This window comes from Oratosquilla oratoria, chromosome 27, assembly GCF_046742065.1.
Source record: "Oratosquilla oratoria isolate Oo_2021 chromosome 27, ASM4674206v1, whole genome shotgun sequence".
Taxonomy (NCBI): domain Eukaryota; kingdom Metazoa; phylum Arthropoda; class Malacostraca; order Stomatopoda; family Squillidae; genus Oratosquilla; species Oratosquilla oratoria.
In genome coordinates this window covers 51,282,103-51,309,852 of record NC_134803.1, presented here as the reverse complement: position 1 = coordinate 51,309,852, position 27,750 = coordinate 51,282,103, and the positions used below count along the sequence as shown (strand labels likewise).

At 39.0% G+C, this 27,750-nt stretch overlaps 1 protein-coding gene across 5 annotated transcripts; it reads right to left on the bottom strand.

Moving 5' to 3' along the window:
- LOC143040057 (protein HID1) lies at nt 1-27,151 on the bottom strand. Of its 5 annotated transcripts, none has more exons than XM_076210681.1 (18): nt 26,817-27,149; nt 24,143-24,356; nt 23,628-23,785; nt 23,354-23,407; nt 21,684-21,852; nt 19,535-19,782; nt 18,789-18,986; nt 18,542-18,632; nt 17,338-17,553; nt 16,541-16,666; nt 16,041-16,145; nt 12,394-12,558; nt 10,767-11,000; nt 10,200-10,453; nt 9,506-9,610; nt 6,576-6,823; nt 5,850-6,008; nt 1-4,576 (listed from the first exon to the last, which is right to left on the bottom strand). In XM_076210681.1, the coding sequence occupies exons 1-18, from the start codon at nt 26,880-26,882 to the stop codon at nt 4,513-4,515; spliced, it is 2,874 nt and encodes a 957-aa protein (XP_076066796.1). In that variant the 5' UTR covers nt 26,883-27,149; the 3' UTR covers nt 1-4,512. The 5 variants fall into 5 exon arrangements, with proteins under 5 accessions (XP_076066796.1, XP_076066797.1, XP_076066798.1 ...); XM_076210682.1 differs by having other exon boundaries at nt 17,338-17,532; XM_076210683.1 differs by lacking the exon at nt 9,506-9,610 and having other exon boundaries at nt 26,817-27,151.
- Between the last annotated feature and the right edge of the window lie 599 nt (nt 27,152-27,750).

The window sequence follows — 27,750 nt, the reverse complement described above, 5'->3', positions numbered from 1 at the left end:
TTAAGGTTATATAAATAGTATTAGATATGTGGTGCTTCATGATGACATACTAGATAAAATTCTTCTATCATATACTTTGCAACTTTAATATACCCCATAACTTCTATACACAAAGCACCTCCATACAAGTCACAACTTTTCAGTACAGAAATACTGTCCACTGATTCTACGTCCATCCATACTCCGTAGGAGAACTCAGTGACGGATAATGCTTGCCAACCAATGACATTTTTATCCTACTGCATGTACTGACTGTTTCTCATTGATACCTTAAAAGTATGGTAAGACCTAACTAAGTGCATTGGGCACATCACAGATCACCGCAGTGCTGATAAATGCTAACTCTATATGATAACGTTAGTTGCACAATTTTACATTTGGGGCTTAAAATGTAATCAACATGAATGAGATAAGTGCACAAGTACTCCTATATAAAAACAGTGTCCACCACTACAAGAGTTTCAAGTTCCTCTGTACATGATTGGGTCAATCAATCAATCAATCAATCATTCAACCTTATTGATGTCCAACAAGACTCAATTCTATGGGTCTTTAAACCCTCTAAACCTGACAATAATACAAACAAAGCTACACCAAGCTTTCAGTATACATTTTTATAAAAAAATATTCATAAGTTGCTTTTTAGTACTTTGTATTATAGATCTACAAATACAGACATCATACACACACACACACACGTACATACACACACCTTAATAAAAAATCCACAAGTTCTCTCAAAACAAATCAACTTTGTTCTTGTCATTAAACACACTGGTAAGAGATAATGACTGATGTGGTCTTGGCATTTTGGTGTATTTTCTAGAAAATGAGGTGAGGGGCAAAGTTTTTTCCATGTTTGCGACTTAGTAATGGTACGACTCAAACATGCATCGGACAGCTAATTTTTTTGGACTATTTCAATATGGCACAGGAAGAGTATAAGACAAAGACTGCAGTCACCATTCCTTACATGAAGAGCATTAACTAACCTACTCTTTCCCAGAAGTGGTGTCCAGCACACAATTCTAACCCGTCTCTCCTCACCTGGCACCAGTAACGTTCTTGATCTATGTAAACAACATGATGGAAGGAACGACCAGCTACACTAATATGTTTGCAGATGATACAAAGATACAAAGAAGGAGGGAGGGAGGGAGGGGTGGTGAATGGGAGTGGAGTGTGTGGGAATGAAAAGGGTGGGAGTGGAATTATGCCTTTTTATCTTGGAAGCTCGCTGGCTGAGCGGGTTAGGGCGTCATTGCATGCGGCAAAGGTTGAGGGGATGGCGGTTCGAACCCTTTCCACTGACAAAGTTGAACCAAGGGCATGGTTTATTAAATTCCACACTACAAAGTCCTCTGTGAGGGGCACCGTCCTAGTCTTCTGATAGGGGGGAGTTTGTGATGTTAAACCATATCATTTTGGCTACCTTCCTTGAAAGGGAGGAAAAAGTCCTTGGTAAATGTATGTATGTATGTATAAAGATGATAACAGAATAAAAGTAAGAACATGGCAAGTTGTTACAAAAAAATATCTATATAATGTATATGATTGGAGCCAAGTGTGAAAAAAAAAAAAAAAATGAAAACAATATCCAAATTGCTATAAAAGATCATCAATGAATTATTTACAGGGAATTCACACAACTACAAAATCAAAACAGAAGAATAAACTGGGAGTGTTGGTCACTGGAAATTTGTCATCCATCAAATATATCAGTAAGACTGTAAAGATGAAATACAGATTGATGAACATAAAAGTATCTTTTCATTACATGGACGGATGGATGATGACAACAAATTACAAGAGGGTGGATAAGGATATTCAGCAGTGGTGTGTTTGTGTGTGTGTGTGTATTTACCAAGTTGTATTTTACAGGAAGGGGAGCTATGCCTTTGTATCTCACAGTGTCTAGTTTGGTCTTAAATTCGAGTGTGTGTGTGTGTAAAGGCAAATCTAAAAGGTTGCAAGGATATGTTGTGGTTATGTATGATACATTACTACCAGGACTTATTTTTTTTATCGATCCCAGAGATCTGAACTCAAGTTACTTAGATGTGAAGCACAAGGACTACCCGTGCTCTTGTAATTTGTGTAAACCACAATGGAAATAAGCTTACATGCTTTTTTTTGTTATCCTCGGCAATTGTAATTGTTATTTCGAGCTATGTGTTCTTTTCATTATCTGCACTTCATTGCCAAATAAACTTATTATTATCATTATTAGATAAGAGGGAGGGTGGAAGGGAGTGGGGTGTATTAGGGATGGAATGGGTGGGAATGGTTTTTATGCCTTTTTCTTTTTGGCTACCTCCCTTGTAAGGGGGAAAAAGCCTTTGGTATATGTATGTATTATTATTATTAAAAGGTAATTTCTGAAGCTATATTCTCTTTGAATCATACTGCAAACTTATTAGTACTATCTGTAAAATCAGACAGTGTAGCTATTTCTTTATTCAAGTACAATTGTCACCAACTCCCTTATACAGGGGAGAGGGTCTCCATTATATACATATAAATATATACAATTGTCAAGATTCCATCCTGGTCCTCAATGTCATGAAATGTGCTTTATATGACAAATACTTGTGTCCACATAATGATGTGGACCCCTTTGAAATCTTGTCAACTGTACATGTACTAAACTGCTACTGAAAATTCAAACTCACTAGAGAGCTACTGAGACAGCTTTGTTGTCTAATCACAAAAGATCATTGTCATGATAAAAAGTAAAAAGTGGCAGCATCAATATTTGGAAATAATCGATGGTGAGAGAGGACTGGAGAAAGGTATGTGTAGTGCCAATGCATAAAGGTAAGATGAAAAAGAATAATTGTACGGTGTCAACTAATGAGAAGAGGGGAGCAATAGCTGGTTGTCTGCTCTCCTCACGTGAAGTGATAGAAAATAGTCAAAGTTGATCAAGATCTTGGGCTGAGTCTGAAGTCTGAGTGTCAGTCTCTCGGGTTAACACCTCGAGTTGGAGGCGACATTTTTTGATCGATTTTGAAGATGAGCAGCAAAGATGACTTCTTCCTAATTCTATATTTTTGGACTAGCACTTGCAGGTATCGATCATTGGTCTCTTTATAAGGTGGAGCTGAAGGCGAGGGGCACATGCCAGGAGTTGCATCACTGCAGCAAGAGCCATCACTGTTGGGGCAGGTAATAGTCACTGCCAGGAATCGGAGAAATCTGCAACTTGAACCCACAACTAGGAAGATTCAATACCAGCACACTTTTGATTGTGCCTTGCATCTTCCCAGTCAGAACTTTGAGTGTTGTATTTTTCTCCAATTTCCAGCAGTGTTGGTTACCTGCGTCAATAGTCCAAGGGGAAAGGTGACAACTTCAGTTCCATTTAAGAACACAACCACAATGTGCAGGTCGCTATTTGTCCCAGAGATAGATAGAGATAGACAGATATATACACACACACATATATATATATATATATATATCAAAATAATTATAATATATTGCACTGACATGGGCAAAACACAAAAAACTTAAAGCTGAGATATGCAAATAATTTAAAAAACACTAGAGAAGTCTAAAGCACTGTCAATGGAAAAGACAACCCAATATAAAATTTACATGGGATGTTGAAAGGGAACTAAAGAATAAAGTTGGATAGCTTGGCATCATTGGTACTAATGAAGATGTGTGCATCAATTAATCTTAATAATAAAGCTCTGAGTGATCTAACAGTCATACAGATTTCTTCTCTAATATATCTACAAAGATAAACTCGATTATAAAAGCAGTAGCAAACATAAATTCTCTCGCTAATACAGGACAACCAAACACGCTACTATGTCTAAAAAACATCACTACCTATAGTGATAGGTAAATATAAAAAACTGCACCTATCTATACACATGAAGTTCCATTACATTTACCTGTAAGGTGAATGAGATGCGAAGTATCTGTGATACAAAATTGCACATTATCGTACCATAATGAACTTCTTATAAAAAGGAACCTAGCCTTGATTCATTATGATCAATAAAACATAAATAAGGATAAGATAAATAATGAGAAAGATATATTTCAGAGAATGACTATGGTGATGAGGGCAGACCAAATTAGCTAAATGGTACCAAGAACTAGCCTAAGTATGATTAATAGAAAAAGTAGAACTACATGATCCACTGAAACAGTTGTATTCATTCATAAAAACAAGTGTATTCTATAGGAACTCTGCCTGATGTTTTATGTTTGTTTACAAACCTAAATCTTGAAACTTTTTTGATGACTATGGATAGCAAAAGACTTATGCTAGTGTAATAACTGAAGAACACAATGGAGCTTGAATAAATTTAAATAAATGTAATAAATAATGAATTACAAAAACAAATGGATCCATGAAGATGTTTGGAGTGTTTATAATAGAAAGTTAAATGAGAAGATGATAGATAGAGTGGAATGAGAGAGAAGAATAGAGGAGTGGAGTAGCGAGATTGCCCAAAAGTGGACAGCTGTGGAGGCGAGGTTCAGATGTGGAGATTAGACACGTTGAATCTCGAAGAGTTTCACGTCAGTATCGTACCATATTGGAGGATCGACATTTCTGAAATAAGAAGGAACACATTACTTACACCAGAGCAGTGTTTCTCAACCAGGGTTCTGCAGAACCCTAAGGTTGTGCAAAAGGTTATTGTAATAATGTAATATAGACATCATCCTATCTAACCTGTTATTACGATGAAAATAAAATGAGAAAGATATGGTATATGTATTTTTTTTTTTTTGTGCAGGTGTTCCTTGAGACATGCAATTTATCTTAAAGGTTACGCAAAGGTAAAAGGCTGAGAAACGCTGCACTAGAGAATTCAAGGAGAAAGGCTTAAAAACTTAAAGACAATTTTGAACTTGTATATCTATTTCTCTAGCTGCTCTTAATCTAGCTTTCCCTACATCATTCATTTAATAACAGCTTATGTAGACTGGAGTAATGCTGGATATCCTTAGGCAAAATTCAAGGACAAATTTAATTTTTCCCATAGGTTTAGTTGTACTGTGTAGGTTTCTGTAGCACAATTGCTGTTGAGAACCAAGTGCCTGTGTAACAGATAACCTGAGTGTATGTGTATGTCTATATATATATAATATATTTTATTATACTGGAACTGTCCCTCTGTTATGCTGTCCCCCCCTCTTGTTACTGTTCTGTACAACTTCTCTGAATATTCATTTTTGCAATTTGCAGAACCCCAAAGAGGACATTCCTAAAAACAAAGAGGCATAAGAGGGCCTCTGGGAGTTTTCCAATCAGTATTCTAATGTGCATGGATGTGGTACAGATGAGAGTAAAAGGGAAGATAAACAGTATACTTGTGAGGAGAAAGATAGATGTGTTGGCATTGAGTGAAACCAAGTTGAAAGGGAGGGGCAAGTTTGAGTTTCGGAGTGTAGTTGGAAGGATCTCAGGAATGAAGAGAGGATGAGGGAGAGATGGGGTGGCTATACTAGTAAGTGAAGAAATAGGTAAGCGTGTGGTGGAATGGAAGTAGGTTTCTTCAAGGTTAATGTGGATAAAGGTGAAACTTGGAAGGGAGATGTGGGTTTTTGTAAGTGCATATGGGCCTGGTAGTGAGAAGAGTGTAGAGGAAAGTGAGGCTTTTTGGATAGATTTAAACGAGTGCATAGAGGGTTTAGGGAGAAATGTCAATGTAGTGGTATTGGGAGACCTTAATGCTAGGATAGAAAATTAACCAATAGATGGAGTGGCTGGGAAGTGCAGAGTTCCAGGAAAAAATTGTATGGCAGAGTTGATGGTGGAGATGTGTCTAGAGAGTTGATGAGAGCAAATACAGTGTTTATACGTATTTCCCAATACATACCTGAGGTAAATGATTCCCCACATGTAGGTGCGGAACCACATGGTGGTTCCTGCATTCGCTTGGTACTTGCGGATGAGGATGGGGTGAGGAACAGGGAGAAGACCCACTAGGGTTCCATGTTGGAGGAATCTGAGGATCTCACTCTCATCAGTCAAACCTCTGAAAAAAATAGATCAGAAAAAGGTCCTTGTCAGATATTTTTCCAGTGTATGTCTGAATAAAATCCACTCCCATCCAGTATGTGGGGATGGAATGGGTTGGAGTGGATTTTATGCCTTTGTTTTTTTGCTACATCCCTTGTAAAGGGGGGAAAAGCCTTTGGTATATGTATGTATGTCTCACTGAAAATACAAACTCAGTTTATTGTACTGAGATGTAAACTTTTTTATATACTTGAAATACAACTATATACATTTTTTCTCTTATCTACAGCATCTCTCTCCATGAAGTAAAATGTCAGCCTAACCATCACATACATACATACATATACCAAAGGTTTTTTCCCCCTACATGGGGGGTAGCCAAAAAGAAAAAGGCATAGAAACCACTCCCACCCATTCAGGATTATTCAGTGGCTCCAATCAAACCATTGCATTCTCTCTAATATTCCCATCCCTCATGCATGCTCTACTTCTTATGTAAAAATAGACTGCCTTCAACAGAATTACCTAAAGTCCATACATCTGTAATACACATCACAACATAAAATCATATCTTTTCACTAACTTGTCAATACAGATTTTCTCCACTTGCGGCACAAGAACCTGAAGAAGCCTCATGATAGTTTGCAACGGGAGTTTGGTTTTCCAGGAGAGAACCCACGAAGAGGAGGGAGTCCAGTGTTGACTGAGATTTGGGAGAGTTGCATTCGAGGCCACGGAATCACACCGTCCAACAGATGACATCATGCTGGGGCCTGAAGAGTCGGACTGGACAGACTTGACAGATGGTGAGGGACTTGATCGCCCAGTTGGCTGCAAATTACACCACTTAATAAATAAACTGGGATACCACATGTTACAACTAATGTGCTTGGCTACTGCTTATAATACACAAACCCTTATTTTCTATACATACTATTCTATTCAATGGGTTCTTAGGGGCTGTTGTCAGGCAGAATAAATCCTGTGATGTACATCTCCAAATGAAAAACTTTTTTTGAGTTTTAACATTATTACATACATACAACTACACTTAACAAGTGTAGCTGGGAAGGCTTATGGGCGGGTCTTGATTGAGAGGATGACGAGAGGAACAGAGGGAGTAATTGGTGAGGAACAGTGTGGGTTTAGGACAGGTAAGGGATGTGTAGATCAGATTTTTGTGGTAAGACACATATGTGAGAAAGCTTTAGGAAAAGGAAAGGATGTATTTTGGGCCTTTATGGATTTGGAAAAGGCTTATGACAGGGTAGACAGGAAGGCACTGTGGGAGGTATTGCAGATATATGGGATAGGAGAAAAACTGTTAAGAGCAATCAAGAGATTTTAATAGAGTAGCAGAGCTTGTGTTAGAATCAGAAATGGAGAGAGTGCGTGGTTTGAGGTAAAGGTGGGATTTTGCCAGGGATGTGTTATATTTCTTTGGCTGTTCAATTTATACATAGATGGGGTGGTATGAGAGGTAAATGTAAGGGTAATGGTCAGGGATTGGTGATACTTAAAGAAAATGGAGAAAAGTGGCAGATAAGCCAGTTGTTGTTTGCTGACGACACTGCGCTTGTGGCAGGAACAGAGGAGGAAATGAGGAAGTTAGTGACAGAGTTTGGGATGGTGTGTGAAAGAAGAAAGTTGAAGATAAATATGGGTATAAGTGAGGTGATGAGATGTACAAGGGGAGCGAGTGGCAGCAGACTGGGACTGAGTATTAAGGGAGAGACTGGTGGAAGTGGATAGTTTTAGATACTTGGGTGTGAATGTGGCGGGAAAGGGAGGAGTGGAGGTGGGGGTAGAATGTAGATTGAGAGAAGCAAGTAAATGCCTTGTGGGATTAAAAAAGTGTAATGAGAACTAGACATTTGGGAATGGATGCTAAGAGGAGATTATATGAAGGAGTGATTGTGCAAACAGCACTGTATGGGCCAAAAACATGGAACACAAGAAAGGAAGAGAGGAGTTTGAATGTGTTTGAGATGAGGTGCCTGAGAAGTATGATAGGGGTTACTAGGCTGGATAGAGTGAGAAATGAGGAGGTGAGGAGGAGAATGGGGATGGAAAAGGAGTTGGGAGATAGGGTTGATGAAAAAGTATTGGGATGGTTTGGACACATGGAAAGAACAAGTGAAGAAAGATTAGTAAAAGAGGTGTGGAAGGCAGAGGTGGAAGAAGTGAACATGAAGGGGTGACCAAATATGAGATGGATGGATGGGGTAAAAGGAGCATTGTGAAAGAGGGGAATGTCTGTTGAGGAAGGGTGGGAGAAGACAGAAGATATGGGAGAATGGTGTGTATGGATGATACTGTGATGCATGAAAGGGAGTGGGTGGGGGATGGGGGGTGAGGAAGTATGTGTGAAAAATAAATTGTTGCAGCCCAAAGGGACTTCTCCCAATCTTCTCTTTTTCTCCATGAGGGGATGGAGAGGGGGGGGGGGTGCCAATTTCCAATTTAATAAAGCAGCCTTGCAGCAGATGTGCTGTGTCTAGTGACACTGCTTCTGACCCAGGGCAGTGAATGAGATGCAGGGATAACCCATCATCCAGGAAGAGCCAAGATAAGAGGGAGGGAGGGGGGTTGGATGGGAGTGGAGTATGTGGGGATGGAATGAGTGGGAGTGGATTTTATACCTTTGTTTTTTGGCTACATCCCTTGTAAGGGGGAAAAAGCCTTTGGTATATGTATGTACATACATATACCGAGGGCTTTTTCTTTCTTGCAAGGAAGGTAACCAAAGTCTGGTTTCTCTCCTTCCTGATTCAATCATAATCTTATATAACACAAAAGAGTATTTCATGAAAGCTACAAAACACAGCAAAAATAAAAATCCTAATTTTTCAATATACATGAGTAGTTTAAAAATTTTGTGATTAAATTCCCGATCACCAACAAAACTTCACATGCAAATACATGATTACCAAGCACCCACTGATATACAATTACTAATTGTAAATTAACTGTAGTTTCAAATTAGTTATTATGCCCCTGTCCTCAAGCCTCGTTGATAGTAGCTAGTTTAGTATTTGCTAGTGCTACCTGCAAGTTAAATTACCTAGCAAGTAAGTGGTGACACTAGGATAGTTTTTGGGCAAGTTTATTAACTATCCACTTGGCCTTGCTGTGAATGTGCTTTGTCTTATGGTGCTGCTTCTGGCCCAGAGCAGTGGGCGGGATGTGGAGGTGGCACATTGTCTGGGTGGGGTGGGGGGAGGGGGGATAGGAGTGTAGTATATGGGGATGGAATGGGTGGGAGTGTATTTTATGCATTTGTTTTTTGGCTACCTCCCTTGTAAGGGGGGAAAAAAGCCTTTGGTATATGTATGTATGTATGTGCCACCTTTTCACTGACATTGGGTAAGAAGAGGGGTAGTTTACAAGTTTCTAGCACCAGCAGCTACTAAACCAGCCTAGTGTCAATGAGGCTTTACACCCCCCAATTAGCCCCATTCCCCATCACATCGCCACCAAACCTGTCTAAAAGCTTGAGTATTGGGTTCTTACACTGCTGACTGATTTTGATGTCCCTCCATTGGTCTCTTCAGGTTCTCCTTCTGCTCCTTCGGGTTCCTCCCACCCGTCACCTCTCCTTTCTTCTTCTACATTTTTCTTGAAGAGAAGTGGGACAGTGAGATATTCTATAACAACTTTTAATTTCTCTAAACATAAAGTGGTGAACTACAACTTGTTATCCATTAGTCAAGAAAAAAAAAATTGAAAGTTTTTAGTAGTAACAATACACAAAAACCTCAAAATACTCTACGGGGGTTATGAGTTATGATCAATGACTATACAACATTATATAGCTTGAAGAAAAACAAGCGATGCCAAAATGAGGAAATCAACAGGAAACAAAGATTGAGAGTAAGAGAGAGAGAGAGAGAGAGAGAGAAAGAACAAGAGAGGGAGAGACAACAAGAAAGGGAGTGAGAAAAAGAGAGAGAGAGAACACAGAGGGAGGGAGAGAGAACAAGATAGAGAGAGAACAAAAGAGAAAGAGAAAACAAAGAGAGAGAGAGAGAGAACAAGAAAGAGAGAATGAGAGAATACAGGCAGGCAGAGATAAGGAGAAAAATTAAGGGTTATTGAGTATGGATTACAAAAAAAGTCCATTAGTAGAAGCCCCAAGTCATATTAATAAGTGTTGTAAAGAACTGATGCAGGAATCTAAAAAAAACACAACCTGATGACACCTTACTTCTGGTGTCTGTGGACTGTCGATCGGGACTTGTTGGTCCTGAGCTGGAGGCTGGACACTTGTGGCTGGCAGAATGGAATGGGTTGGGCTGTCTTCGAGGTTTCCTGGGGCCACTACGGGCAGCTGGCTAGGAGCATTTGGGGACGTAGGCGTAGTTGCCGAGACCAAGTCACCGTTGGCCGAAACTGACGTGAGTTCTGATAATTGCTGCACTGTTGGGTGAGCTGACTCCTTCTCGGTCATCTTCTCCAAACCTTCAAGAAACGTGTTCATAGTATTATAATGATACACAAATACATGCAATACATATAAAAAAAATTTAAATAAATAATGATGATAAACAAATACATGTACATGCAATATATAAGAAAAGACAATAAATAAATAAAAGAAAAAATAAATAATAATAATAGTACACAATAGTTACACAGCTTTACTGAGGATCTATAGTTTCAGCAGTCTTTTCCAATGGCTGATATTGAAACAAAACTAGTACATACTCAGGTTTGTTCCTTAATTCTGTCATATCCCTCTACATAAAACTTTTGCCAGCTTCTGTCTCAATACCTGGCAGCGCTGCAAGGGTCGCTGTCTTTGTGCCGGGCATGGCTGGCTGAGCTGGGTGGGAGCCTTCCATCATGCGCGAGTCCCGAGACGATTCAGAGGATGGCTGCCGAATGAGTGCTCGCTTGCCACGACGGTGCAGAGACTTGTTAATAGTGCCGTAGTCTGTTGGAAGGTTTGCTAAAGCATGGAACACAGCTCGCTTCCGGATAATTGTGTACACGAGGTTGCTGTTGCCTGCGAAAACAAAAGTAAATGTAAAACACGAAAATAAATATATTTTCAAAGTAAGTCGTTAATGAATCAAGGTTGCTGTTGCCTGCGAAAACAAAAAGTAAATGTAAAACATGAAAATAAATATATTTTCAAAGCAAGTCATTAATAAATCAAAATCATGATCACCAAGATACACAAAACCACTGCTGATTCTGGATGGAACAATGCAGAGAAGGATGGATTTTATGAAACAAAATTTTGATCAGAATTTTGAAAAATACATACACACATATACCAAAGGCTTTTCCCCCCCTTATAAGGGAGGTAGCCAAAAAACAAAGGCATAAAAACCACTCCCACCCATTCCATCCCTATCATACTCCACTCCCCTCCACCCTCTTATCTTGGCACCTCCTGGATAAAGAGCTTAAAGAAAATAAACGAGAAGAAGAAGAAAAATAAAGAAGTGGGGTGAGGAAGGGAGAAGAAAAAAGAAGAGGAAGAGGACAGGTATCTACATGTGGTAGTCCTGCAAGATGGACAATGGCTCCAATTTTCGAAGCCCATCAACCCCCCACCTCTTTTAGGAGGTGCAGCTCTGAGAGGCTGACTTTCAGTCCCTGGACTGGGAACTGACAGTGGTATTCTTAAAAAAATCTTTCCTTATATAAATCCTTGGAAAGGAAAGACTTATATAAGGAAAGATTTTTTATTTTTTTTATTTTTTAGAATACCACTGTATGAATCTTACGGTGGTATGCTGAAAAAAAATTCTTTCATTATATAAATCTTTCCCTTCCAAGGATTTATATAAGATTTATATAAGGAATGATTCTTTTTTTTTCATAGAATATCACCATGAGATCTCTCTCTACCAATTTTAACTGTATTTCTTGCACCTTTTTTACACATCAAGCTGAGAAGAGCTTACAACCTGCGACTTCTCCCTTTGGCCGGCTACTTTCAGCTAATGAATAGAAACAGTCCCACACCAACAGAACACAGACAACGGATCAATGTTTCTTCCCAGAGAGATCTGTGGGAGGGCCCAAGGACTATTACTAGCTGCTGTGGGGTGGGTTTTCCACTATGTAAATTTTATGCAACAATGTAATTAATCAATTAAATATAGTTTAAATTATATTAAATAAAATTAAACAAAAGCATAATTCCACTCCCACCCATTTCACCCCCATTCACCACCCCTCCCTCTCATCTTGGCTCCTCCTGGATGATGGGTAATCCCTGTATCTCACCCATCACCCTGGGTCAGAAACAATGTAGCAAGACATAGCACACTCACAGCAAGGTATAGACAGAACGGAATTAATCAAGTATACACACACATATATAACTAAAACTAGTACCACAGAATGGCCACATTGTATAATAAGAAATACAAGTTAATACCAACCATCAAACTGGTACTGGATGATGTTGTTAAAGGTTTCAAGAAGGAAAAAGACCAAATGATGATGGTGGGGTGCAGAAAAGAGGAACCACGGTGTGGAAAAAGCTTCCAGTAAGTGAAGAAGCTTAGTGGACGCAACCATGGACAAGGTTTTCACATAGGGAGACACTGCGGGATAAAAGAAGACATAACACTTTAGTTTCTTAAAAAAGACATTTAACAACATAACTACAAATAAATGAGAAAATTTTCCTTTACAATTCAAATTAAAGTTTGGCCACAAAGATGTTGCATAAAAATTCAAATCAAATCAATTTGTCAAACGAGAAAATGCATGTTTCTTTTTGGATCTTACACCACATAAATACTACTATACAAATTTTGCTAGTGAAAATAATCACTGCACACACATATGTACATATATACACACATACGCAAAAAAAAAAAAAAATATATATATATATATATATATATATATTTAAGATTATTTCAGACAAATGAGAGAGAATGTGGGTGGGGAAGGGCAAACGAAGATGTGTTAGGAATAGAGTTTATTGCCCTAACGTTGCGACCAACTTGGTCTTCTTCAGAGGACTACAGCATTACAGACGGATCACAATTCTTATATTCGTAGTGAGAGGGAACCCGCCAAGGTATGAGCGTCATGTTTTCCCTTTGGCTAACGATTTAATTATAAGGACACTTGCTGCTTTCGAGAGGCATTTAAATCCGTCTCTGTCGTTGTTGTTCTTGTTGGCGGCGATATGTGCAGCTTCCACAGTTTTTCTCATTTTCTTCTCAAATCCCTCGTGTAGAATTTCTGCGTTGTTCCAATCAGGAAGATGTCCACATTTGTCCAGGTGACGAACCAGGGAGTTAGATGTTCTATGAGCCCTGAGATCGTTTTTGTGCTCATTCAAGCGTTTATTGAACCCTCGACCTGACTCACCGAAGTAAGATGATGGACAACCGTTGCATGGAATACGGTAAATGACACTGAGTTTATTACGCATATTATTATGTTTCTTAAATATTTTTCCTATTTTATTGGAAGATATTTTTGCTATATTTATTCCACCTTTTAACAAATAATCATCAATAGCTATGGTGTCCTTATAATTAAATCGTTAGCCAAAGGGAAAACATGACGCTCATACCTTGGCGGGTTCCCTCTCACTACGAATATAAGAATTGTGATCCGTCTGTAATGCTGTAGTCCTCTGAAGAAGACCAAGTTGGTCGCAACGTTAGGGCAATAAACTCTATTCCTAACACATCTTCGTTTGCCCTTCCCCACCCACATTCTCTCTCATATATATATATATATAAATGCTCGCTGGTCAAGCTGGTTAGGAGCATTATGGAGTGTCATGATGTGTGATGGAGATTGTGGTGATGGAGTTTCAGACCCTGCCATGAGCAAGTTGGACTATTGGCATCATTCATTAAATTCCACGATACAAAGTCCTCTGTAATGGGGGTTGGGTAAGGATGGGGTGGTCAATCTCAGCAGAAAATATCTTCTGCTCAAAGTGCAACAACTTTCTTGCAAGAGACTTGTGACCCAGCATATCCAGCTAAGACCCCTGGTTTGGTCCATAAATCAGTACAAGAAGATGCTTTATATTGTTGTCTGAACTATGCAAGTGTTGGGCAGTATTGACTGGTGATGATTTGGTTTAATATCACAAAACTCCCCTGTCAGGAGGTTAGGATGGTGTCCCTTACAGAGGACTTTGTAGCATGAAACTTAACAAATCACGCCCTTAGTTCTCCTCGCTAGTGGCAGGGTTTGAACTGCCAACACCTTGATCTCCATTGCAAGTAGCGACATCCTAACCCACTAGACCAGCGAGCATCCCAGGGCAATATTTGATAACATGTTTGTCTTTCTGCACGGTGCTTGCATCTAGGGCATATAGTGTCTATTTCCAGGCTGAACCACAGACAGGCTGAACAAGAACCATACTGGCATGCCTACTCTAAGAACACAATCCATCATTAAGACAGTGGCAACACAGGATAGGCCTGGACACAGATTCAAAATGCCCCAGATACAATTACCACACAATAGATACACTGCTTCTGACCCAGGGCAGTGGACAAGACGCAGGGATGACCTGTCATCCAGGAGGTGCCAAGATAAGAGGGAGGGAAGAGAATGGAGTGGAGTGTGATGGGGATGGCATGGGTGGGAGTGGTTTTTATGCTTTTGTTTTTTGGCTATCTCCCTTATACAGAACACCTCGTACTACAATGCCCTACACTGAATCCCCCGACAACAACATATCTCTTCCCTTAGTGACCCATGGCGATAGGTAAGATGCAGGGATGACCCATCATCCAGGAGGAGCCAAGAAAAGAGGGAGGGAGGGGTGGTGAATGGGAGTGGAGTATGTGGGGATGAAATGGGTGGGAGTGAAATTATGCCTTTTGACTTTGGCTACCTCCCTTGTAAGGGGGAAAAAGCTCTTTGGGATAAGTATGTATATATGTGACTTATGGTCCTGTACATGGGGCTGTTGTTGGTTTCACAGAGGCTGTGAGTCTTCTGCAAAAGAGACCAGGAGCACTGGACTGATTGAATGAACTCTGCAAAATCTTATCACTGATTGACCAATGGGCTGAGGGTCTCCAACAAAAGGTCTGTGGTAAGGAGTTGAAGTGTGTGTTAATAAATCTATCACTGTAATATCACCTCTATGAGGTACTGAGATGGGAAGTTAACCACTTCAGTACAAGTCAAATTCGTATGTGCAGCATCGGCTGCAATATGAACAATGCATCACACTACTCACATTATAAAATATAAAGTCACTGCTGTATTACTTCTGCTCTTTTACTCTGAGTAATAATAAACACAGAAAATGTGACCAAACCAGTTCACAGAATCCAGGGGTAATTCATGTACAACTACAAAAAGAAAATATAATCAAGATGCTGATATCCTTGTGTACATAGGCGTCATCATACTGAAGTGGTTAAATGGGTTTTAGCGAGTATCAAGTGTGTGTGTGTTTTGACTTCGCCACCTTCATTATACATACATACATATACCAAGACTTTTTTCCCCCTTACCAGGGGGGTAGCCAAAAAGGACAAGGCACAAAAACATTCCCACCCATTTCATCCCTGAAAACACTCCACACCCCTCCACCCTCCCTCCCATCTTAGCACCTCCTAGATGATGGGTCATCCCTGCACCCTGTCCACTGCCCTGGGTCAGAAGCAGTGTCGCAGGACACAGCACATCCACAGCAAGGCCGCTTCATTTAATCGGCGACCCCCCCTCTCCGTCCCCCCATATAAAGGAGAGGACGGGGAGAAATCCCTTCGGGCTGTGTCAAAATTTCTGCTCACACACACTACCTCACCCCTATTCCCCCGTCCAATCCACCTCATGCATCACAACATTTTCCATATACAACCATTCTCCATTCACCTCTGTCTTCTGTCCTCTCCCGTCCTTCCTCAACCGACATTCCCCTCTTCCCCAAAGCCCCCTTCACCCCATCCATCCATCTCATCCTAGGACGTCCCCTTATGTTCACTCCCTCCACATCTGCCTTCCATACCTCCTTTACTAGTCTTTCTTCACTCATTCACCTTCATTATGAGAAAAAAAATATATATATATATATTATACTCACCATTGACAAGGATGGTGAGCAAACAGTCGAACAAAGGTTGCAATCGCTGATGTCCAGTGGTGATAATTTTATGGAATATTATGATAAGCAAATCAGCATGTGTACCTGTGTCAAAAGAAGAGCCTCGGTTATCCAACAGATTTATCAACACAAATTAGCAAATCTCAAGAAAATTAATGCTTTTTTAATTTGTTTTTGAATGGGCATATTTGCTTCCCTGATTTGGCCTGAGCAATACCAGTTTCTTTATTTTTTCTTTTGAGTTTTATTGCCCATTACTATGCTCACAAACCAAAAAGTAACCTAATCGAATAAAACCAGAATGACAGTAATGCTTTTCTGGCCCACAAAAAGACATCTTTACCCCAAGGGAAAGGTTAAGATGATCTCGATTATCCCTGATTTGTGTTTCATTTTTATCACCACACAATTTTATTCAGGGTAAGAAATGTACTCTTGTCCGAAAAAAGTTAAAACTTTGTGGTATTTCAGTTGTTTACCTGTGAAGACTGGAATATCGATTGGAACTGCTGCAGTATATGGCTTATTAAGTCGCACTCCAAAGTTGCGCTCGCCGCTCAGCAGAAGCAGAATGAAGACTCCAATGTGCATGAGGCCAACTCGAGCTGGGGGATAAATTGAAATGAGTTTAAGTAGCCATGATATAATGAAAAGTTGAAGGTGTATAAAGGCAGACACAGTTTTTATCCAAGTTTTATTAATTCTATTCATAAAATAAATGAATGAATACAAACAAATACACATACATACATATACCAAGGGATTTTTCCCTCTTACAAGGGAGGTAGACAAAGTTGAAAGCATAAATCCACTCCCATCCATTTCATCCCCACATACTTGACTCCCATTCACCATCCCTCCCTCCCTCTTTTTTTGGCTCCTCATGAATGACAGGCCTATCCCTGCATCTCTCACCCAGTGCCCTGGGTCAGAGGCAATGCAGCAAGACACAGCACATCCATGGTAAGACTGCTTCATTTAATTGGTAAACCCCCTCTCCATCCCCTCAAGCAGAAAACAAGAAGACAGGGAGAAATTCCTTTGGGCTGTGTCAAAATATCATTCACACATACTCCCCCCTCCCCATCCTCTACCCACTCCCAAGCATCACAGCATCATCATACACAACCCTTCTCCACTCACCCCTATCTTCTGTCTTCTCCCTTCCTTCCTCAACAGACATTCCCCTCTTTCCCAATGCCCCTTTTACCCCATCCATCCATCTCATCCTTGGTTGCCCCCTCATGTTCCCTCCTTCCGCCTCTGCCTTCCACACCTCTTTCACTATAGTCAGCGCAAGAAGAAATGACCGATAAGGCAGGGCTAGGAGATTTCCCGGTGTCGCCACACATGGGCATCCATGGCGAGAACGTGCGTGTGGATGCAATGTTTTCTGAATGCAGTGTGAGGGGGGCGGGGCCAGAGATTAGATGTAGCGGCAACGTCGCTCTCTCTTTTCCATATGCCATGTCTAGACTCGAAGAAACGAAACCTTTGTATAGAAAACATTGCTTTGATTTTTACCTCAGTGGTGGTGTGTGACAAAAATTATAATATAATCATATGTGGCAACATTATAAAATCATAAAATAGAATTATAAAATAAAATAAAATTATGAAATAATTAGATGTGGCACCACAGGGGTACTCCCAGTGCTCCGCCCTAACGGCCAGTTCTCAGTGCAACGGGTATAATCTTTCTTCACTCACTCTTCCCATGTGTCCAAACCATCCCATTAGTCTTTCATCAACCCTACCTCCCAACTAACTTTCCTCACTCACTCTCCTCATTTTTCACTAGTAACCTCTACCATAATTCTCAGGCATTTCATCTCAAACACATTTAAACTCTTCCTCTCTTCCTTTCTTATGTTCAATGTTTCTGCCCCATGCAGTGCTGTCGGAACAATCACCCCTTCACACAATCTCCTCTTAACATCCATTCCCAAATGTCTATTTCTCATTACACTTATTTAATAAATACTAATAAATAAATAAATCATTTATGACTGGCTTTGTATAAGGAGTTTGTCAAGGGAATATCACCATAGAGCAAATACAGGTAATACACATATATGGACCAATGACACTTACAAATAATAGTCTTGAGATGGGCATCAGAGATAATCACCTCCTTGCTGCCTCTCCTCAGAACCTATCAACACCCTAACCAGAGTCCTGTCGGGCTAATGCTCTGTCTCTAGACCATTATTTCTCAACCTTTTACCCTTGCATAACCTTTAAAATAAATTCCATGTCTCAAGGAACTCCCGCAAAAAAAAACAAAAAAACATATACCATACCTTTCTCATTCTATTTTCATCGTAATAATAGGTTAGATAGGATTATGTCTATATTACATTATTACAATGACCTTTTGCGGAACCCTGGTTGAGAAACGCTGGTCTAGACAGTCCAAGAGATTAATATAAATTGTGATGAATGAATATGAGTTGTAACAGAATTATCTCACTACTTACACTGGTCTGCACGGGCATCATTGAGGTGGTACAAGATTGGCACAAGGATGTCTAGCACATCACTGCTCTTCAATACATAAAAGAGAAATTTCTGAAACAAAAGAAGTGACAGCATCATATTTCTATACAACTTCATCTTGAATAGAATAAAAAATAAATAAAAAAATCTATTTGAAGACAAGTCTTTCAGATTCGTAAAACTAAACTAACTAAAGGAACATGACTATATTCTGGTTTGAAAACTAACCTTGTTGAAGTCACAGAACTTCCAGAAGAAGACCAAAAGCTCTTGATGGAAGCCGACTTTTTTGGTGGAGTGTGGCAGGTACGTCTGTTGCAAAGGGTTGTTCAAAAGTCTCGTGAAGCCTTGCAGCACAAAAGAGAAATCTTCCTCCCGATGAATGCGACTCAGGTAATTAATAAAGAGATTGTCTGGAACAGATGCCTGCAAAAAGATAAAATCAAAGAATCAGGTGAAAGGACAAATATACAAACACTTATTACTGAAGAATTTGAGATCATTTGTACTAAAAATATTAACTTACAAATTCATTTACATAACTATTATTTGAACTTGTGTTGTAGTGTATGGTCAAATGATAAAATGTAAATTGAAGGATAGGAAGGGACAACTTTTACAGATACTTAGGTTAAGATACAAAAATGGAAGATATTAGTCTGATATATTAAAGCCAAATGCTCTGCAAATATGGACATCGTGAAAATGCCTTTGACTTATATATGGGTTGTCAATAATCAACCTTCCATTAAAAGCTTTTCTAAGCAAGAAAGTATAAACATTACTTAAAAAAACAGGAAAAAATAAAGGTACAAAATAGTACCATAAACTTATGATCACTAGAAAAATGAGACAAGACATATTCAGTGAGTCACATCAGAGCACCAGGATCATGATATTCAATTAGTCATATTAATATATTAAGGATTTACGGAATTATTTAAATGAAACTACTAAACCCAGGACTCCCCCACCTCCTCAGCTTCAGGCCAGGCAGCATTGGACACATCATGATCAAGGGTTGTGATGAGAATCTGTAGTGCCACATCCACGAGTGGCTCCCGGGAGTCCGAGAAGAGGAGGTGATTGTAGGGCACCCCGAGCCCCACCGGATCATAGCCACACACCAGATTCAGGAGAGACGTGAAAAGAGGAAGAGCGTGGCGGTTCCCCGCTGACGTGAATGCACTGATCCACCGGTTGGGGGCCCCAGATCCCTCACCTGGTTGTGGTTATGGTTTCGGTAATCATGGAAATGGTAACGGCACTGACGTGAAAATAATGATAAACTTGTATGCTCGTCTCTCCTCAAATTAAAATTTGTTATGATGACAAAGCATGCCAATGTGAGACTTTTTGACCCAACACCGTGAAAATGAGCCCAAAAGATTATGACCCGAGGTAACCTATTTATAAATTCTATTTTCTTAACCTTCAAACTTTTCGACCCAACACCGTGAAAATGAACCTAAAAGATTATGGCCTGAGGTAACCCATTTATAAATTCTATTTTCTCAACCTCCAGATGATTATACATGTTTGGCTAAGCATTTGAAACTGGACTATAAAGAGCCTGTTTCATCAGTACAATCTTGGTCTATATCCTTCATTTGAATTAATGCATTTGGCAAAAACAATGCCTGTGTATGCTACCAAGATGAATATAGTGATGCTAATCACAGCAATATATATAGTTATTATCTAGTTATCAAAGCCCTATAATATATACAGCTTATAGTTACATTACATGCAAACACAGTTAAAAGTAAAAGCACAACAATAGTTTAACCCTCTTATTTCAAAATCTGATGCCCATGTTTTATCATTCTGGATGCTACCAGGGGATTTTATTCATCATGAGAAATCTTCCACACCCTCAGAATTATCAAAACATTAAGAAGGAGTAACAACAAGGGGGCTTTGGGGAAGAGGGCAATGTCTGTTGAGGAGAGGACAGAAGACAGGGGTGAATGGAGAATGGTTGTATATGGATGATGTTGTGATGCATGAGGTGGAATGGGTGGGGGGATGGGGGGTGAGGTAGTATGTGTGAGCAAATTTTGACGCAGCCCGAAGGGATTTCTCCCCATCTTCTAATTTATGCATGGGGGGACGGAGAGTGGGGGTTGCCGATTTAATGAAGCGGCCTTGCTGTGGATGTGCTGTGTCTTGCGACACTGCTTCTGACCCAAGGCAGTGGACAAGGTGCAGGGATGACTTGTCATCCAAGAGGTGCTAAGATGAGAGGAAGGGTGGAGGGGTGTGGAGTGTATTCAGGGATGGAATGGGTGGGAATGATTTTATGCCTTTTCCTTTTTGGCTACCTCCCTTGTAAGGGGGAAAAAGTCTTGGTATATGTATGTATGTAACAAGAAGGAAGGAAGGAGGGAAGGGGGGAGGGAATTAGGGAGGGAGAAAGAGAAGGGGGCAGGAAAGGGAGTTCTGGGTGCCAATTTCCCTTGTGTGGAAGGACAAATGCACTATTAGAGTGTGCATTAAAAAAAAAAAAAAAAAAAAAAAAATCTGAGCAGCTTTAAATGCACATTGCCTGAATAAGGCATTAGGTGAGCCAGACATGGCACAAACATATATACTGATTACATATGAGGCCTTGCTACCATCACCCCTTTGCTACTGTCAGGTTCCATGGTAAGGTGGTAAATAGCCTATGTCGAGGGGCATGTAGCTGTGGCTGAAGCTGTCACCTTAGTCCTAAGTACATGGACTGCTGGGGCAGGTAACAGTCACTGCTGGGAGTCAGAGAGGAGTGCGGGATTTGAACCCACAACTAAGTGAATGCAAGACCAGTATGCTTTCGATTACGCCACCAGTACACCCATGGAGATGAATGAAATAGTTGGGCAGTGGCCAGAACATGAGAAAAAAGTACCGTCCAACATGGACAAAGTTAATCAAAATGGGCCACAACCTCTTGTCTACTGAAGGGATGCCGTGAAGATGAATAAAACTGCCTGGCGGCAACCAGTATAACAAAAAAAGTACCACTTCGTATGGGTTAAGATTATTAGTTCCGTACTGTACCAATTACAAGAGCTGGCAACTGTGCATGCATCTACCCAAGAACAATGTTTCTGCTTATCCTATTAGATACAGAGTACCTACCTGATGGGGGCATATAAATGGTATGACTGAAGCATGTGAGTATGAGCTTCAAGATCTCTGTACGGCATTGATCGTGGTATGGAACGTGCGGAGGGGCATGTGCAAAGCCGACACCTGCTTCCCAGATGTATTCACAACTGTCAATACTTTGTAGGTCTTCATGTTTATCCTGAAATATAATAAAAACAAATATTTAAAGCAGGAGGTGCCAAGATGAGCGGGAGGGAGGAGGGTGGAAGGAAGTGGAATATATAGGAAATGGAATGGGTGGGAGTGGTTTCTATGCATTTTTCTTTTTGGCTACCCCCCATGTAGGGGGAAAAAGCCTTTGGTATGTAGCATGTATGTATGTAGTATACAGGCAAGGAGCATTAGGTCCTGTCTCCTATTCTCCAATTTATCATACCTAGTTTCAATTTCATGTACAGTTCCAACTTAAACTATATACTTGATTTCCAATTATCATCTCTACATTTGAATTGCCCCCCGTGTAAGGGGGAAAAAAAGCCTTTGGTATATGTATGTACATTTGAATTCATGTATTGTTCAGGCTTGGGCTATATCACCTTCTAAGCCATTCCAAGTGTCCATATATATGGAAAACTGTATGAGGAGAATGTATGAGAGAAGAAGCAAGGAGAGTGAATGGTAGAATGAGGTGAGTGTAGTGATTTGGTTCGTCACAAACTCCCCCCTATTGGAAGGCTAGGACGGTGCCCCTTACAGTGGACTTTGTTGTGTGGAATTTAATGAACCATGCCCTTGGTTCAACTCGCCCCAAGCAGGACTCGAATCATCATCATCTCGATCTCCGCCACAAGTATCGATGCCCTAACCCGCATAGAATAATAATTGTTGCCTCTACATTCAAAGTCTGGAAACCCACAGCCTCACACTGGCTGCCTGAAGTCTTCAGACTCTCCCATAGATCTCTCTAGAAAGACAAACTACTGTACTGCATTTGTGTAAGACTACATCTATGTCCCCCCACCCACTCCCCTCCATGTATCACAGCATCATCTATACACAACCCCTCTCCATTCACCCCTATCTTCTGTCCTCTACTGTCCTTCCTCCACAGATATTCCTCTCTTTTGTAATGCCCCTTTCACCCCATCCATCCATCTCATCCTAGGACGCCCCCTCATATTCACTCCTTCCACCTCTGCCATCTACACTTCTTTTACTAATCTTTCTTCACTTATTTTTTCCATGTGTCCAAACCATCCTAATATTCTTTCATCAACCCTATCTCCCAGTTCCCTTTCCACCCCTGTTCTCCTCCTTACCTCCTCATTTCTCACTCTATCCAGCCTAGTAACCCCTATCATACTTCTCAGACATTTCATCTCAAACACATTCAAACTCCATCTCTCTTCCTCTCTCATGTTTCATGTTTCTGCCCTGTACAGTGTGTAGAAGCAGTTTGGGTAATCCAATTCTGGTTGTCAGGCCCTACTGTGGAGGTACTGTGTCTCACTGCATTGCTTTTACCCTGAGCAGTGTGGTGGATAAAAATTACCCTTCATCCATGAGGTACTAAAATGGTAAGGGCAATGAATGTGTTTTGTTGGATGTACAGTGGGTGGGTGTTGGATTAGCCACCCCATTATCAGGGAGAGAAAGCAAGGCTCTTTGATTTACATAAAGGTATGTGATTCTACACTTACTGGCCCTGATTTCTTACTAGGCGGTACTGTAAAATCTGGACAGAAGAGTAAATCCTGTAAGAAAAACAAAAAGATCATAAATTAGTCAACTGTCAAGGAGTAATGAAAAAGCATTTTTTAATTACACTATCTCAATGTACTGTGCAAAGACAAACAAAAATTAAAGAAATATTCAGCAATTGTTGTAATTTAAGCTACTTCCCTAATAAGGGAGAAGAAGCTTTTGGTTTATAGATAGACAATAGTTTAACTGAATTAAGGATACTTAACGCACACAGAGGGCATGAAGAAGGCTATGTGCTAACGGTACAGACTCTCCACACTCCCCATCTTCACCACCTGCAGGTAAACTTGACCAGAAGAATCCTCTCCAATCAGGGTCCTCAAATATGTACGGAATGATGCGCATGAGTATACGCACACAGTTCAAAACTGCAACATAATAATATACATATATTCAAGTAAATATAAAAACAATGGTCATTAATGTATGTTCTGCACTTTAATAAAAAAAATCTTTGGGAGCAGTGACTCTCAAACTTGGCATTCTACTTAGTCTTTGAGAGGACAAATAAATCAATCTTTTTGCTTTCATAATCCTTCCCTGAATATTTCTGATATATGTGATCATTTCACCTTAAAATGATTATTTCAAGTCTATAGTAATACATTACTAAGGATCAAGTAAACCCATATAAACAAAGTTTTGTTAAGAGGATCTCTTTCTTCCCAATTCATCTTCCTATACTTCCATCATCCAAAACATCTATTCTTTTCTTCTTTACACACCACTCTGTTGTTCCTGTTGAGTTGAGCATCCTGTATCTGCTGCATGCACCAGCTTCTCTACAGCCTTATAGCACAGTGTTGCTAAATTTGTGGGCGACTCCTCCCTTAATGCTCGTATTTCTGCGGCAGGAATGAGTGTGAAGACATCCTGGATGCTTGTTACGTGTTCACACCAAAACTGTTCCCAAAAGATGTCATCTGTGGCATCGATAGTCTGTGGATAAAATAAAATATTTTATCAACTGAATACTCGGATATTGTCCAGTAAAATGTGTATTGCTAAAAACAGACTCCCACATTTGTTCTTAAGATATGTTATCTATTTATAGCAAAGACCTTCTTCTTGTAAAAGGGTGGCCCAAGTCAAAGCACATATTACTCATATTATGATGGCGATTCAGTTTAATGTCACAAACTTTCCCATATTGGGAGGCTAGGATGGTGCCCCTTACAGAAGCCTATGTCGCATAGAATTTAATGAACCATATCCTTGGTCCAACTCTGCCGGTGGCAGGGTTTGAACCCCTATCTCCTAGACCTTCACCGCAAGTAACGACACCCTAACCCATTTGGTCAGCGAGCTTCCCAGATTATACACAAAGAAAACTCATTCAACTCTTCCTTCCATCTCTGCACCTCAGGGATGAAGGATCATCCCTGTACTTGAGATATACAGTGGCATTCTTAAAAAAAAATTATTTCCTTATATAAATCTTATCTAAATCCTTGGAAGGGAAAGACTTATAATGTACAAGGAAAGAATTTGTTTCAAGAATACCACCGTAAGACCCTTACAGTGGTATTCTTTAGACAAATTCTTTCCTTATATAAATCTTTTCTTTCCATGGATTTATATAAGGAAAGAATCTTTTTGTTAAGAATGCCACTGAGAGACAATGCAGAACCAAAACAAAGCTGCCAACCTCCCTAACCAACATGGATACATGGATGGTCATTCCAGCAACATCTTTCTCACAAGAAATTACTTATCAAATATTAGGATTAAAAAAGGTCTAAGACAGACAATAATAATCACTAGGCTAATATATAAAGTCCAAAATAACAGCACTACTGTTACTACATTTGTTGGGCATGATTTGTTCTATTCTTTAATCTAACCTATCTTAACCCCAATATTTTGTACCTTAACCATCCCTAACCTTAACATTCTGCATTCTAAATATGGTAATACTATCAATATAAAATATTCATAATATCAAGATGTATATGTGACAAAGAAATCCTTATTTGCATTATATAACATCTTCAGGAACTTTTAAATCTGAGTCATAACTCCTTTCATATGTTATTGTATGTTTCATTTTCAGTTTAATAAATGGAAAATTAATCTTTTCATTATTTTCCTCAATAGATAGGAAGGCAAATTCTCACCTATTAATAAAGTCTACTACTAAAGTGTAATCTCCAACTTTTACCAAATAATAACCTAACTGCTGGATTTATTTGAAATGACAAAATCTTTATATTAAAACCTAGTACTTGACTAATACGCTATGATAAATCCACTGATACACTACAAATAACAAATCAATGATAAAATTTAAGTCACTAGCTCACTGTTGGAAGAGCAAGGAAACAGTCACCAATTGTCAACTCTCTTAATATAAAAAGATGGATGAAAAACAGTGGTAGATGATAAAGATCTTGGGCCCTAGCCCTGAGACATTATCTACCCTTTGGGGCTTTACCTCCAAGTGAAGGTGAAGATGCTGAAGGCTTTTGATGCCAAACAACAAGTAAAGAAATCTTTCTTCTGCTCGTCTTTCAGGACCACCACTTTCAGATATAAATAATTTATCACTATAAGCAGATCATTTACCACAAATACTTTAACCTAAAATTGGTTTTGGATTTCAGAATCACACAAGTATGAATATTTAACATGAATCTTATGATGGCTAACAGCTCCTATCCTAACCTAGCCTACCTTAAATTATCCTAACCATGTCATACAAAAAATATATCTTTCAAATAAGAATAAGAAAGAAGTGATTTTTTTTTTATGATACTGGAATTGTACCATTCTATAACCTAAATTTATTTTCCTACTCAGCATATTAAAAAGTGAAAATTGATTGAGAAGAGGATCAACCTCAAAACTCAAACTGGTATAGTCTAATTACTTTCATAGGGTATCTAATAAGCATTACTAAAGGTGAGTTACTATTAACTATGAATATATATATATATATATATATATATATATATATATATATATATATATATATATATATATATATATATATACATATATATATATATATATACACACATATATATATACACACATATTCATATATACATATACATACATATGCAAGATATATTTTAGAATATAATTTTTATACATTCTCTATATATGTGGAGATAGTGACATGGTAAACTACAAATACTGGGTAAAAGTTGGGCAGTTTCATTCAAGGTTAGACAATTTCTTCCTAAATATATTTCTCAAATTATTCGAACTAATAATAATACACACAAACACGTATATATTACTATTTTGAGTGATAAATACCCACAGCAAGTTTACAATTCTTTCGTCATTTTCCACGAATACAAAATATATGACAAGGCAACCTATCTTGTATCACCATATGCTACCATATATCTACGTCATATACACTGTCGTTATTTTTCCTTCCTTACTTGCCTTGGTTTTAGTTGTAAGTTGTACAACAGCTTTACGGAACTGTAGTTTTGTGTCTGCGTTACCCATTTTGACGTGACAGTTCTCTATCAGCTGCTGTACGATTTCAGCAAGTGTTTACACTATGCTCCTGTCATCTAGTGGTGAAGGTGATCACTGCCTCTCAATCAGATGCGTCTTTAATTGCCACATAAGGGAAAATTCAAAACGCTTTTCTCTAGTTCATAAAATTCAATAGATGACAAAAGATAGCTATTGAAAGGTACTACTCAATTTTCTTGAAAATGACAAGTCCAATAACTGCAGCAAAATTATCTCTCTTTCCTTCTCCCTTTCCCATTCTCTCTCTTCCTTTCCTTCGCTCTCCGAATCAGGGTTTTCCCCTATCATACTTTTTTTTATTTCCTCTGTCTTTTCTTGTACGTTAATCGTGCCTTAAATCTATTTCTATTAAACCGCATCTCTTGGTTTTCATTTTTAACGGAAGCTATTGCATGCCCCATTACAAAATAGATGCAAAAGTGAACGATCAAAATTAATAAAATTAAAAAAAATATGTGAAGCCAACCACCCATATGCGCCTGGTCAATAACTAGAAAGAACCTATTACCAGCAATGAGTGGAATAATCTTCAATCAGCACATAATTTTTTTTAAATAAAATTATAATTTTATTTGATCTTATATTTAGAAGGATGCACATTATTATAATACAGAATGGATTTAACGTTCGAGCACATTTTATAAACAATTACTATCACCATCATTACTAATAATAGTGATACTATAACTATATCAATTCAATATTACCATTAATCCCATTAGTATTACTATCATCACGATTATTATTATATTATCATTATTACCGTCTTATTCACTCCTTTCATTGATCTAAACATCACGATCACATAATCTTTCCTTCTCTCTAATGATGTCAA

Bases quoted from the DNA above. Each gene is read 5' to 3' on its own strand.
- LOC143040057 (XM_076210681.1), bottom strand. From the start codon at position 26,882: ATGGGTAACGCAGACACAAAACTACAGTTCCGTAAAGCTGTTGTACAA. The intron at 21,853-23,353 runs GTAAGTGTAGAA...ATTATATTTCAG, and splicing joins CTAGTAAGAAATCAGGGCCA to GATAAACATGAAGACCTACA. The intron at 19,783-21,683 runs GTAGGTACTCTG...AACCACAACCAG, and splicing joins CATTTATATGCCCCCATCAG to GTGAGGGATCTGGGGCCCCC.